This window comes from Salvia hispanica, chromosome 6 (assembly GCF_023119035.1).
Source record: "Salvia hispanica cultivar TCC Black 2014 chromosome 6, UniMelb_Shisp_WGS_1.0, whole genome shotgun sequence".
Classification (NCBI taxonomy): Eukaryota; Viridiplantae; Streptophyta; class Magnoliopsida; order Lamiales; family Lamiaceae; genus Salvia; species Salvia hispanica.
This window is the reverse complement of record NC_062970.1, coordinates 24,226,207-24,241,933: the sequence shown is the minus strand read 5'-3', so window position 1 is coordinate 24,241,933 and position 15,727 is coordinate 24,226,207. Positions and strand designations below refer to the sequence as shown.

Here is a 15,727-nt window from a genome sequence, read left to right as displayed (position 1 = left end):
AGGTAACACGGTCAGTCCTAAACAAAGAAAAAGAAGAATTTCATGACCTAGATGGAATTAAACTATCCATCGTGAAAGGTTGCAATGACAGAAAAACACAACACAACACATTATTTTTCTCTTGAAAAATTTCGCCCCCCCCCACCAAATAGCAGTTGGGCGATTTTTCCTTCTCCTCCGTGGAGTAGAATTTCTGTCTTCTTTATTTAAGTCCTAGTATTCCGGTGAGATCAGCCCACACTGATATTAGAGTACCGTTCGGGAACCAGAGAGAAGATCCGTGGTCTAGTATTCAAAGCGTCACGTGGAGAAGTCGCTAGCCATCGTCAATTCTTTGGAGAATTAATAAGGTATTATTTCTGCTCCGTAGGAAAGCATGTTTCAGGTTTTAAATATTTAAAATATGATTAATTCAAGTTATGAGCATGATACATTTGAGAATTACGCGAATAGATTTTGTCTAAATAATCTGCTAAATAGATCTGATTATTATGTGATTTATTTGTTCGATTAATTATTAAATTATGAAATCCGAACGCGCTTCCACTGTCAGTTCCTTCAGTCCGACCATCGAGGTCACTGCCAACGGACGCCAATATCATATGGGGTACTACTTGGCCGATGGCATATACCCACGGTGGCCTGTTTTTGTGAAGACGATCAGCTACCCACTGGGTGACAAGAGAGTGTTATTTGTGGCAAAACAGGAGGCTGCGCGGAAGGATGTGGAGCGGGCTTTTGGTGTGCTCCAATCGTGGTGGGCAATAGTGAAAGGTCCGACACGTTTGTGGTTCAAGGAAGTCATCGCCGATGTCATGTATGCGTGCATCATCTTGCATAACATGATAGTCGAACAAGAAGCTGGACATGTCACCGATTGGGGCGATGATGAAAGTGGATCTAGGTCCAGCACAGCGAGCGCGACTGTTGCTTACGGATTACCGATGGACTTCAGTGAGGTTCTAGCTAGAGAGACCTCAATGCGCAGCCAACAAGACCATGCGACGCTTATGAACGACATGATTGAAGAAGTTTGGAAGCGCCACGACCATTGAGAATTTGTAGTTTTTTTATTTCGTACTGTAATTTAAACTTTCACTGAAATGAAGTGATTTTTTCCTATTTTTTTAGTGTTTAAATATTCAAAAAATAAATAAAATGTTTAGGGCGGGCTATAGTCCACCCCATTGCAGGTGGAAGGGGCGGAGGATAAAATGCTGATGTGGGGGTGCATAGGGCGGGGCTTAGGGCGTCGCATCCTCCGCCCCATTGTGGATAGCGCCGACAAATTAGAAGATGAATTATAAAAGTTGGAAATATGTTAAGGGGGGGGTTCACTAGTGTTCTTTTACCCTTAGAATCACAACATCCTTTCAACCATGTGTTGCCATGTGGCACTTATAAGTAACAAAATAACGTTATTAAGCAACAAAATTAATGAATGACATTGACGGATTTCCGCGAATTTCATAAACGACTATTTATGTTGCATTAAATGAAGTTTATTTTGCACTAATAGTCTTTTATGCAATTCACGAAAATCTATCAATGTCATCCACTAATTTTGTTACTTAATAACGTTGTTTTGTTACTTAATTTAGTGGCGTGTGCAGCAGGAAACAAGGGAGTACAATTGTATCCCAATTTTTTTTTGTTTTTTAATATTATTATACATATCCTTTATTACTGTTAATTATATTTTGATATTGTACTCCTAAATATTTGGGAAAAAATTTATTAATCTACAATTAATCTTTAAGATAGATACAGAAGGAAAAAAACATGACACACAGGTACAAAAGAGATCAAAATCGAAAGATATTTGGATCCAATTTCAATTTGTAGAAGGAAATAAATACATAAGGTAAAAAAATTGAAATTAAAAAATCAAACCCTATTAATTTCGCCCAAATAAATACCTCCATACTCGAATCAAGAGGCAAGAGTTTTTGCCTCCGAGTCGCCGCTTTGACTGGTCCGTTGTCTCGTCTCCCTTCAATCGCCCAGTCACCAAATTCAATTGAGAATTTGAACTCTTATCGCCTTGTCGGTTCTCCTAACGCGGAGAGATAATACCATAAATTTATCTACTTTGAAAAGGTTAGTAAATTAATGGGTGTTAAAATGGGTGAATTTATATATTTGTATGATAAATTTATCTATCATAAATCCAAAACCTTCCATAGATCCCTGTGTAGGCCCAAAAGGAACTTAATATAAATAGGAGAATAAAGGAGACAGAAATCATAATTTTTACTACTAAAATTTCCGTCCCCCTCTAGTAAGAGGAGTTCGAAATTTTCCTCTAATTTGAAAATGATTTCTTCTGCCTTCTTTATTTAAGTGGTAAGATCAGCCCACACTGATATTGGAGTACAGTTCGGGAACCAGAGAGAAGATCCGTGGTCTAGTATTTAAAGCGTCACGTGGAGAAGTCGCTAGTCATCATCAATTCTTTGGAGAATTAATTAGGTATTATTTCTGCTCCGTAGAAAAGCATGTTTTAGGTTTCAATATTCTTAAAGCATGATCAATTCAAGTTATGAGCATGATACATGTGAAAATTACGCGAATAGGTTTTGTCTAAATAATCTGCTAAATAGATCTGATTATTATGTGATTTATTTGTGCGATTAATAATTATTAGATTATGATAATCCGACGCACGCTTCCGCTGCCAGTTCCTTCACCTTTCTGGTTCACGAGGAACCCTCCCACTACGGCGAGGCTCTACAATTTGTGGTACGGAAGTTGATATCTCAGGTATAGATTGTACTTGTGTTATTGGTTATTTGCTTGTGGAAACTAAAGTATCTCTTAGTTCCTCAAGAGCTACTTCACTTCTGGGCTTATGATTCATCACATAGTCTTGTTCTAAGAACTTAGCATTTGTGCTAACAAATACCTTCTCATCTCGTAGACTATAGAATTCATAGCCTTTCGTTCCACTGGGATACCCTACAAACAAACATACCTCAGTACGAGACTCCAACTTCTTTGGATCTTTCTCCAACATGTGTGCTGGACAACCCCACACTCTGAGATGTCTTAGACTAGATTTTCGTCCAGTCATGTGGTGTTGTAGGTACTGATTTGGATGGTAAGTTGTTCAAGGTATAGCTTGTTGTGAGCAACGCGTGTCCCCAGAACGAAATAGGTAATTCAGCATAACTCATTATCGATCGAACCATTTCTAAGAGGGTTCTATTCCTCCGTTCAGCTACGCCGTTCTGTTGGGGTGTGCCAGGCGCAGTCAATTGAGATTCAATTCCCGCCTCCGATAAGTAGTCCAAGAACTCACTACTGAGGTACTCGCCTCCACGGTCAGACCGTAGAGACTTGATTGTCTTACCATGTCGCGTCTCCACAAGTGCTCAGAATTCTTTGAACTTTTAAAAAGATTCTGACTTATGACGCATCAAATAGACATATCCAACTTTCGAGTAGTCAGTCATCAATGAAGGTGATGAAATACTGAAAGCCGCCTCTAGCTTGAGTAGTCATTGGTCCACACACATCAGAGTAAAGGAGCTCAAGTACTTCCTTGGCCCTATTACCCTTGACCTTAAATGGTCTCTTAGTCATCTTGCCTTCCAAACATGATTCACAAGTTGTATAAGGTTCTATTTCTAGATCCTTAAGTAGACCTTGGTCTATCAACGCTTAAATCCTAGTAGGGTTAGCATGACCAAGTCTAAGGTTCCATAAGTATGTTTCGTTCATTGAAACTGAAGGAGATTTTCTTTTTCGAGAAACTTTCGATGTTGAGTTAGATTCTATTTTATGTTGCATATACTGTGTAGACATTATAGTATAAAGATTGTTTTCCATGATACCACGACAGATATAAGAACTACATTTCTTGATAATGCATGAATCATCAAATGAAATCGAATATCCATCAGAAACAAGTTTAGAAACTGAAATTAAATTTCTTCTAAACGAAGGTATCAACAAAACATTGTTCAACACTAAAATTCTATCACTAGAAAAACATAACTAAACGTCTTCCACTGCAACAGCTGCCACTCTCGTAGCATCGCCTAGCTGGATTTTGATCTCTGCTTCATTCAACTCCTTGTTACCTGCATAATATCAGGATCAAAGCAAACATGATAAGTAGCTCCAGTATCAACCACCCATTGCTGAGTAGATACAACTGCTAAACATGATTCTACAACGAAAGCTTGGTGCATACCTGAGCCATTGCCCTTTTTAGGACAATCCGGCTTTCAATGCCCTTTTTCGCCGCATTTGAAGCACTTGCCGCCTTGCTTCTTGTTCGTGTTCACCCGTTTCTTTTTGTCCTTAGCTATCTAAGGTGCTACAACATTTTGTGCTTTCTTCTTCCCCTTACCTGGCTTAGAGCCTGAGGAAGACGGCCTAGAACTCATCATAGCAGCCTTTGTCTTGATCATAAGATCCTCCGCTGACTGCAACTCAGTCAACAGTTCATCTAGGGTGTAAGCCCTCTTGTTCATCTCGAAATTGAGCTTGAACTGCTGATAGCTAGCTGGAAAACTCTGAAGGATTATAGTTACTTGGGACTCGGGATCAATGGTCCTTCCCAAAACCTAAATTTGATTGAGGTGGCTCATCATCTCGAGGACATGGTCCCTCACAGGTGTGCCCTCCTTCATAACCTTAGTCATGATGCTTCGAAAGGCTAAAGACTTAGCCGCTCAATTCTAAGTACCAAAAAGGTTATTAAGATTGTTCACAATCTCAGTAGCAGTGTTCATGCCTTGATGTTGATGTTGAAGTACTGTTGACATAGAAGCCAACATATAGCACTTCGCCATCTCATTGGCTTTACATCACTTCCTGTATGTTTCTTTCACTGCTGTTGAAGCATTTGCAGCAGGTACGGGTGGACATTCAGTAGTGAGCACATATTTGTACTCTTCGGCAGTGAGAACGATATCCAAGTTTTGTTTCCATGAAATATAGTTATGACCTTCGAGTTTGTGTTCTTTAAGAATAGCAGAAAGAGGATTGAACGACAACTTGTTTGGATTTAGCTGCGAAAAAGAATAGCTTATGTTACAAACTATGTAAGATTCTAAAGAGTAAAAACCATTAAAACAGTTTAGATTCTCACAACAGTCAAATAGAATTAAGTACGCCTCTAGGGAGGTCAAGTAAAAAATTCATATTTAACTAAATTCTGGTCACAACATCAACGAATAGTCCAGAGACCACTAAGGTGGCATGGCCGCCAAACATTGCCTAAGCTTGTACCATTGAATATTCACCCCAAGAATTTCGTTTTCGTATTGATACTCCTTCTAGGGAGAATCGCACGCCACGAACAAAATTCTACAGTTATCTCATAAGTCAATTTAATATTCTGAACTTTGCAATTTCTTAGGATTAAAGCTCCCACTAAGGTGGGTCGCGATAATATTGGAAATCACATCTAGATAAAATTGAACTTAAAACTGAGAAGTCTAACCAATGAACTTGCTGTTTCTTAGGATTAAGGCTCCCACTAAGGTGAGTCGCGTTAATATTGGAAACTGCTTCATAATAAACAGTGATGCTCTTGGGCATACTCGGAATCACATTCAAATCACTAAGAAATTTCTGAACCATACTGCTTCCTTTGCGGCTTCTGATGCTGCCACATATTCAGCTTACATGGTAGAGTCTGCGATGCATTTCTGCTTCACTTTTTTCCAAATTACGGCTCCACCTCCTAAAGTAAACACATATTCATAGGTTGATTTCCTCAAATCCCGATCAGACTGAAAGTCTGAATCAGTGTAACCCAAAGGATACATCTCGGATGCTTGGTAAACTATAGAATACTCCTTAGTTATTTTAAGATATGGTTTTTCTTTGGAGACTAATTCTTTGGAGACCATATCGCTTAGTTATTTTAAGATATTGGTTTTCTTTTAATTATCACTTAAGTGAATTAGGCAGAAATTTCACTTATATTAATTTCAAATTAATAGATAGTTCTATTAAATCCATGAAATTAAACTAAGATAATTAAATAATTTGATTAATTAATAATTAATAATAATTATAAATAATTAATCACATATTTTCTTTAATTTATATTAATCAATTATTATTAAATAATATTAATAATATTAATTATAATATTTATCCTTTTCCATTAGGTTTAGGAAATCTAGATATAATAGGATTTAGTTGGAAAATACTTATCCAAATCTTCTTAAGATATATTCTAGATAAATAAAATTTATCAATATCTTATAGATAAGGATTATAATTCAAACCTAACCATATCATAATAAGTATATATTATGGAAATAATCTACATTAAATTCCAGTTTATTTATTCCATAAAATTGGAATCCTAGATTTATAGGATTTATTTGAACAACAAAATCTAATCTATCTAGGATATATCTAGATAGAAATCTATCAAAATCCCTAAGATATAGATTAAAGTTATGTAAAATCATAATAAATTAATTTAATAATATTCCATATAAAATTAATTTTGATTTTAGTTACATAGCATTTGACCGATTACAATATTTGAAACCAATGCTAACTAAAATTGCCAAAACTAGTTTCCTACTACCACCAAGACATGGAGTTCTCAATAGTTTAGTGATATTCACGTGAGCATATATTTGTTCACAAATTGAAAAACATGGACTCATATTATTCAAAACAATCATGCCACACTTCACGTAATTATACCAACTAATAGTCAGTTTCAAAATTCACGCAGTTTATGAATAAAAGCAATTCAGTTCAGAAAAACACGCATTAGCACAACACACGTAATCAGTTCACCAAAACGTGATTTGTTCACAAATTCTGCTGGAAATTTCGGCAACAGAGCAGCTGACTTCGTCGCTTGCTGCAACTGCTCGACGGTCAGCCGTTAGGCGCTGCTCTCAGCCGTGTAAACACGTCCAGCAGCTGCCTGGTTCTGACCTCGAAATTGATAGCTGATCAGGCAGACCTGGTGCTGCTCTCGCCCGAGTAGACTCGGTCAGCAGCCTCCATCTACCTGACGACTCCGTTGTATGCCGCATCAAGCTGCTCTTGGTCAGAAAACATTCAACCAGCAGCTGTCTCCGTCAGATTCAGATCATGGGAATCGCCGGCGCTGCTCTCGGCATTAAGAACAGCCAGCAACGCCCCTCGTCTCCCACTGATCTCTCCTCCTCATCGACCAGCAAGCCCCGTACCATGATCGAAAATTTATCGACCATCAGTGCCTGCTTCCTGTCGACAAATGGCGTGTGATCCGGAGCTGCCCTCGGCTTTCAACCGGCAGCTCCCACTGAATTTTCATGATATCGTGTCTGCTCTCAACCATTAAAGGCTAGCGTCACCATTTTATTCAAAGTGTGCGTGATTAATTGATCATCTAGGTAATGGAAAGCAAGTCACGACCTTGATCAATGCGATAACCGATCGTCTCGCCCTAGGGCACGATCAAATCGACTTCTTTTCGAAAGTTCTAGATTCAACAAATACTTAATTGAAGACTAAAACATGCATCGAAAACTATAAACATGCTATTCATACAATCAAAGCACGTAGTAAATCAAACAATCAGAGCCTAAAAACAGGCTCTGATACCAATTGTTGGTTTTGCAGCGGAAATCTATTTAGTTTGATTGAAAGATTTACATCTAAACATGCTTTTATCAGATTGTAAACTAGAAATATGTTCATAAGCATATAATCACAGATCGTACTGAATATATGCAATTAAAATCATAAGATTTACCGTATGAATTCAAGTAATTGAATTCGAACACCTTCTTCATCGACCTCTACCACGGATCTTCTGATTTTTTCCCTTTAACTCGGAATTGACCTTTGTGTGGGCAAAGCTTGTCAAATCCTCAAAAGCTTAAATATTATCATCATCCACTATAGATATAATATTGACTGCCCGTCCAAACCGAAATTACGAGTATTCCGGGACATCCTCTTTAATTAAATCATTTCCCGTGTTAAAGATATAAATATTCATTAATTAATATCAAATGACTTTTATTACTTAATTTTTTTTTTCCAGGAGTGGTCTAGTTTAGAAACATTATTTATTATTCATGGAATAAATTCTAACTGGCCAGTTTTCTGAATAATAAAACCTTTTTCTAAACACCTCTTGAGGATATTATCAGACTGGTCTCTCCCAGTACACGATTCATTGCAATAATAATACTAGCACCACTTAGACATTAATGATCACTACCCAATCTATCAGGATTCTTGGGCAACGAAATACCCTCACCATTTGATAAGTCAAAGTAGTTTTCAACTAATATCGCATGCTCAATGTTATGTCAACAATGATTAAGAAATGACAATCACCGAGACCTCGTCTTTCAGTAAATAGCCAAGAAAGACTTATCTCACTGTTTGATCCTTTCAGTGTTATACCACACCGACGTCGTTCATTTCCTTAGGTAAGGAAACTTTCGGACTGATGTCGCAACCTTTGACGATAGGTACTCAAAGCCTATGTAGGTTGTGAAACAGTTTTCCTTCGGCAAGAACCGACAAGTTACCTACTGTGAACGCCGCTCACAACTTGTCAACTATGCAGAAGACTTTGACTCATTTTGCTTAAACTATGTGTCACACCTCTACCCTTATGACGTATACACTTATATTAAAAATAAATTCAAAATTTTAAATGAAATAATCCACACTTCAAATACAAAAATACATATATTTTATAATTTCAAAACTAACATTTATAAGGTACATATCTCAAAACATTCTAATCAGCAGTGGGACCCTCTCACCACTCTATATGCTACACATTTATCTACATGCAAAAATGATGAGGAGGAGAAGGTTGTCAAAATGCGTCAGCCGCCGACCCTGATAACATGTAGAGTTTGTATAACTCACATTAACCAAAACATCACTGATATCTTATTCCTGAAAAATATTAGTGGTTTATATGAGCCACAACTCAGTGCATATAAATTTTCACCTTTAATTTCACACACAAATATCAAACACATTCTTTCACCAACATATATCACCAAAAGTAATAAATATCATAAACAATTTAATATTCATATGCATATGCCTCTCCGTTCTTTTTATTATTCTGTGACAGATCAAGCCTGGTATCTGCCCGTGATTTCCATTGTATACGACCCTTAGGTCCCTTATATTTATTTGACCTTTCCACGAAGGCCCCTCTTTGATTTGACCTTTCCACCAAGGCCCCTCTTTGCATATTTTGACCTTTCCACGAAGGCCCCTATTTGATTGAACCTTTCCACGAAGGCCCCTCTTTGCATATTTTGACCTTTCCACGAAGGCCCCTCTTTGATTGGACCTTTCCAAGAAGGTCCCTCTTTGCTCTTTGTATTGACCCGTAGGTCTATTATCATGGTATATGACCCATAGGTCTATTTTCATTTCCATTGATATCAGACCCAGGACAAGATTGTCACATATCCTCTTTAATCCAATGATACAAATAATTCTAATGCTATATAAAAATATATCCATAGCATCACTCACATATTCAATATTCCACCATCAATATCAAATAACACATAAATATTCACTCCAATTTAACACATAGCAATCAATCACATAAAATATGTAAAATTAAAAGTGTGATTTATACACACTTGATTACTGTAGATACTCTAATTGAGCCGTTGATTCTACTTAGCACTGTGTATCATTTCTTCACCAAATTGGCTTGATTTAGTTTGCTATTCTACCTTTTCAAAATATTAGCTGAACATTGTTTCTTCAATTCTGTAATTAGGAGCTCACGTTTTGAGTCGACCACTTTCTCGTAGACTTCCTCTAAAATAATTTCCCCTTCTAACTCTAGTACTCATATAGATATAAATATATATTAAAGAGTCGGTGTAAAATATGACTAGCTTTTCAACTATCATACGTGTTTACCTACTATCTAAATTACTCACACGTATAACTCTTGTAGGCGGTATAACTCTTGTAGGCACATATGTCATGCAACCTATTTATATTATATTAATTATGAAACTATTAATCACCATGCATTAAGGGCATATTTCATGCACACACACGTTACATATATATGCACACATATATACACTTCCCCATGCATACTTGTTAACCATTAATATATTTTTCATACACCTATACCATCTTTATACATATATATATAATTAGTTTAATGATTTCACTATTCCTGTACATTTATACACTATATTTCCATAACACATATTCACATTATTACATGATAAGGCTAATTTCATACATCGGTTATGTGGTGAAAAATCACTTTTTTACTGGGTCTAACACAAGTTTTAAGCCAGGTGTGTGAAGGAAATCGCTAGGTCCAGGAAGAGCTGGAGGCAGTGGATCGGCAAAGGAAAGCGAAGGGAAGTGAGCAGAATTGAAGAGAAAAAAAGGGCTAGACGAAGGAAGTCCAAAGCCGAGGGTAACGAAGACTATTCACACCTTGCTGGACCCACTCCTACGCCTACATAAAGAGGAGCATGCAGCACACGAAACATACATGATTTTTGCTCTCAGCTCACACACTCACACACACTTGGGAAAAGGGGGATTCTGGGGTAATTAGGGGTTTCATCTTCGGAGAAAGTTAGTGGTAACACTGTGCTCACGAAGGGCGAAGATACAATCAGTTTACATTCAGTTTTTGCACTGTTATTCCGTCGAACTTCAACGTTTCCGAAGTCGATTGGTTGTTTGCTACTTATCGTTATTCTATGTATTTAGTTTACGTCACGATGGTGTTTATTTTGTGTTGATTTATGTTGATTCTGTGTTTTGAGGTTTATTTAAGAAGTTAAATGTTATTCTCTGGGAAATAGGTTGTGGATTGTGCTGTTGTTGTTGATCTGTGGTGAATCGGCGAATCTGTAGTTATGGATATAATTTTGGAAGGAGTTTGTTTTGGATGCTTGGATCCAGAGTGGATTTAGCATCCGGAGTGTGGATCTGAGCAGGGGAAACCAAGTTTTGCATGGATTTTGAACTTTCTACTTTCTTTTTACTTTACTTCGTCTAGTAGCCGTAGATCTGCTTTAGTTTTAATTGTTCTCCGATTTTGTCGCTTGAATTTCTGTTGCTTCGTTTCAATTACGTTCTCACTCTTTTTTTTACTGGAAGTTTCATGCCATTTGTTGGAGAAGATGATGTTGTTGTTAGTTAGTACTTTAGTTAGTTGTTTTCCAGCTTTTCATCCGTATTTTACCTTTTCAGTAAATGGTCCCCACCGTCGGTTGTTTTCTCAGGTCTAGGCAAATTTAGGAAGTAGTTCTTTCGATCCAGTTGTTAGAATAGCATATCTCAATTACCAAGTCTAGTTAAATTCCTCAACCCAAATTGCGTGGCAGCAGCCAACCCAAAAATAGTCCCGAGTCTTTGAACATGTTTACTTGCGCATTCATCTCTGTGGGATCGATCCCTACTTCCCTGTGCTAATTTTAGTATATGTGGTTGAGGGTTTTGAAGAGGTATTCTGTGTGTCCGACGACCGAGATCTTCCAACGTTCCGTGAGTTCCTAGACCCCGTGATCTAGTGGATTCGCTGGACCTAGGGAGCTTGATATTTCTTACTGTGCACACAGTCTAATCCAGCACACTTCAAATGGCGCCGTTGTCGGGGATGGATGGCGTAAATTGTTTATGTGTTTGAGGATTTGGTGTAAATAGTATAATTTCTATTATTTTGTTTTTCTTGACAGTTTATGAACACGGGCTTCCATTTCGGAAGTTGGGCTAGTTCATCTGGGTCAGGAAACACCCGATACAAGTGGCAAGTCAAGGAGTCTACGTCCATTGTCACTACCAGATCAGGGTTAAGGACAGTAGACCCATTCCCATTCGAGTCAGAAAGTGAGAAGGAGTGAAACTCGTCAGGAGAAAAGGACCGAAAGTCGTCCACAGAAACAAAGCATTCCGAGACTGAGGAAGAGGAAGACGTGAATATGGCACACTTAGTGGATCCCGATCCGGAGATAAGTTCACTCACCGCGCATCTGGACGGTGAACCCGCCCATGCCATAGTTTCAAACCCGTGCCGAAGGTCCATCGATATCAAGACAAATGTGCTCGGGGTTTTGCCCACATTCTCTGGACGAAGGAATGAATGACCTTACGAATTTTTTAACGAGTTTAGTAAGCTGTGCAGCATCCAGAAGCGACCAACGAGGCGACGAGGAGGACTACCGTTTGCATGCAGTCCCGTTTGCCCTTAAGGGGGAGGCTAATGCTTGGCTGCTGAGGCTCCCACCAGACTTGATCAGCATATGGAAGGATTTCAAGCTGGAGTTCTTGGATTATTTTTTACCTTCCAACAAGACGAACGCTTTGAAGAAAGAGATCCAGGAGTGCAAGCAAGAATATGATGAGTCTCTGAGCTCTTATTGGTCCCGTTTCAAGGGACTGTTGGATGCTTGTCCGAACCACGGGATGATCGAGGCAGAAACTTACTATTTGTTTTACGAAGGTGCAAACCCTGAATCAAAGGATTTGATGAATTCCTCGAGCGGGAGAAATTTTACCAAGCATAGAGCAAGTGAAGCCAGAGAAACTTTGGGAAAATTGATCGAGGCAAAAAAGGCCTATGATAACCCGCAGAGCATTTTGAGAAGGGGATCGACCAATGCAGTAACAGAACAAGATGACAAGAAAGTGGAGAACAGGATAGATAAATTGGAGAAAGCACTATTGAATGCAATTGAGAAGTACAACCCTCATGCTCCACCGGAAAATGAGAAACCCCCTGATCAAGAGGAAAGGCAACTTCAACCTTATTTCGGTCAACCTTGTGAAGGGGAGTGCCAAGCCCAGGCGAATTCGATGGGGAGCTGGAATCCGGATGGAAGTTGAAACCAAGGAAGGGAAAGGGAGGCCCCATGGAGGACTCACCCCAATTTTAGATGGACTGACAATGATCAAAGTCAGCCGCCCCCACTGCAGATCACAAATTATGCACACCCACCAGAGAGGCAGTCCAACTGGTCAGGGATGAATCAAGAGGGGCAACTGCAATTGGGATACAGGAATCAGGACCATACTAATTGGGGAAGCAAAAATTAGAACAATCCAGGGTGCTCCAATGTGCCACCTCACCAAAGGAATAACCAAGGAAACTATCAGAATTCCCAACCAAATCACCAAAGAAATCAAGGGTCTAGCAACCAGTACAATAACCACCAAGGGAATCAAGGGAACTATTGGCAAAACCAAGGACAAAACCAAGGTCAAGGATCAAATTCAAATCAATTCAACTCCAGGCCACCAAGGAGTTTGGATGACATGGTCCACGACCTAGTGAATTCGCAGCAGTTCATGCAGAATAATCTGCATTCCAACAATGACGTGGTGCATAAACTGCAAGACGCCCAGTTGGAGCACAAAGCAGCCATGGACATGATGGCAAAGCAACTGTCTCAGATTGCAGTTTCATTGAATGAGATGCGGGGGAATGAAGGAAAACTCCCTGCCACAGTCAAGCCACCTGATCGAGCAAACATTAGTCAGATCACCTTGAGATCAGGGCGGGGCTATGAAGGCCCGACGCTGGAGATTGACGAAGAAGTACCCGCACAGGCAAGTAAGGGGAAGGAAAGTCAAGAGTTTCAAGGGGATAGCCCTAGACCCAGAGAAGTTCATGCTCAGGATGACCTCCAGAAGGGAGATTTAGAGGGATCTTTACCTCGAGCAGCTGATCCATTTTTCCTAGATCCAGAGCCTGAGTCAGTAAGTAAGGAAGGAAGTAGGCAAGCTGGCGAAACCCCGGCTGTGAGTTCCACAAATGCGGTAAAGCGAGCAAAGCCGTTTCCATACCGAGGGGAAGCCAAGAAGAAGAAGGATGATACAGAGGACCTCATGGAAATTTTTAGCAAGCTGGAAATTAACCTGCCCTTCTTGCAATCCCTGAAGATGCCTGTCTTTAGCAAGTTCATCAAGGAATTCATAGCTGGGAGGACCAAGCCAGACGGAAAGATTGTGATCGGGGAGAACGTGTCTGCTGTGATACAAAAGAGAAGGATGCCTTCGAAATGCACAGACCCAGGTATGTTCAAATTACCCATTTCTCTAGGGGATATCAGAGTCGAGCATGCTATGTGTGATCTAGGGGCGTTTATAAATGTTTTACCGCTCTCGATCTACAAGAAACTGACAGGGGTGAGGATGGACGCCACCAAGGTGGTAATCCAGTTAGCAGATAGAACTTGTATCTGTCCTAAAGGTGTGTTAGAGAATGTCATAGTTAAGGTGCATGATTTTCTATATCCTGCTGATTTTTATGTTATCAAAATGAATGATAATGAGTCTGCTGAGTCTAGTGGCGTGCTTTTAGGGAGACCATTCTTACGCACTGCTAAGACCATTATCGATGTCTTCGATGGAACGATTTGCTTGGACTATAATGGGGAAAAATATACATTTAGCATAGATGAAGGAATGAAAAGGCCATTAGATAATGAGAATTTGTATGCTATAGATGTCATTAACCCCCTGGTCCAAGAATATCTTGAGACAGAATTCATACAGGAACAAATTGACAACCCGGAGTTGAGCCATTTGATCGACCGAGAAGTTGTAAAGTGGTGTGCATCAATGAATACAACGGAATTGACAGATGAGGAACTAGCAGAAGCCATCATGGAGTTTTGCAAAAATCCCTAGTTAGCTAGATCAAGGGGATCAACCCATGTGGCTAGTCTGGAGAATTCTCTTGGGTCTGGGAAGGAGACATTACCTGATAGTGCAGAAAAAAATCCCTTGCCCCAGGAGACGAACAACACCAAGAAGGAACTGAAGACACTCCCACCAGGTCTCAAGTATGCTTACTTGGAAGAGAATGAGGCTTTCCCAGTAATAGTCAACAGTAACTTGACCGAGGAGCAGGAGAAGGAATTATTGGGAGTGATCAGGTGGAACAAAAAAGCAATAGGGTGGACCCTCTCTGATTTAGTAGGAATCAGCCCTGATCTCTGTATGCACCACATCCGTTTAGAAGAGGGTGTGAAGGCTCACCGAGATGCACAATGGAAACTGAATCCGAACATGCGAGAGGAAGTTCTGAAGAAGGTGTTGAAATTGCTCTCTCTAGGGATCATTTACTCCATTCCGGACAGTGAGTGGGCCATTCTTATCCATATGGTGCCCAAAAAGTCTGGAATACAGGTTGTCAAGAATGAAAAGAACGAGTTGGTGCCCACTAGGCTGGTGACGGGATGGAGGATGTGCATCGACTACAGGAAGCTGAATGAGGCCACGAAGAAGGATCACTTTCCCCTACCTTTCATTGATCAGATGTTAGAAAGGTTGGCTGGAAAACAGTATTTTAGCTTCCTTGATGGATACAGTGGCTATTTCCAGATCTACGTTAACCCTGAAGATCAAGGGAAGACTATATTCATGTGCCCTTTTGGTACGTATGCATACCGAAGAATGCCGTTTGGGTTGTGTAACGCACCAGGAACTTTCCAGTGGTGTATGATGAGTATTTTTTCGGATTTGCTTGAAGTATGCATACCGAAGAATGCCGTTTGGGTTATATCTAAAAACTTCTCACACTTAGACTATGCAATTGGCTAAGTGGGAGAGCTTCAGATATATACATAGATTTACAAAACAGAGCAGAATATTTACAAAACATGATATAAAAACATATAAACTCCTCACACTTAGACTACGCAGTAGGCTAAGTGTGAGTTAACCTGCTAATGACAGAACACATGCACCGAAGTAGCAAACCCTTTACTTC

At 39.5% G+C, this 15,727-nt stretch overlaps 1 protein-coding gene across 1 annotated transcript; it reads left to right on the top strand.

Moving 5' to 3' along the window:
- The first annotated feature begins 602 nt into the window (after positions 1-602).
- On the top strand, positions 603-1,055 carry LOC125194981. Its single transcript, XM_048093190.1, has one exon. The coding sequence runs from the start codon at positions 603-605 to the stop codon at positions 1,053-1,055; it is 453 nt and encodes a 150-aa protein (XP_047949147.1).
- Positions 1,056-15,727: the final 14,672 nt, after the last annotated feature.

Coding starts and splice junctions, on each gene's coding strand:
- LOC125194981 (XM_048093190.1), top strand. CDS start 603: ATGGGGTACTACTTGGCCGATGGCATATACCCACGGTGGCCTGTTTTT.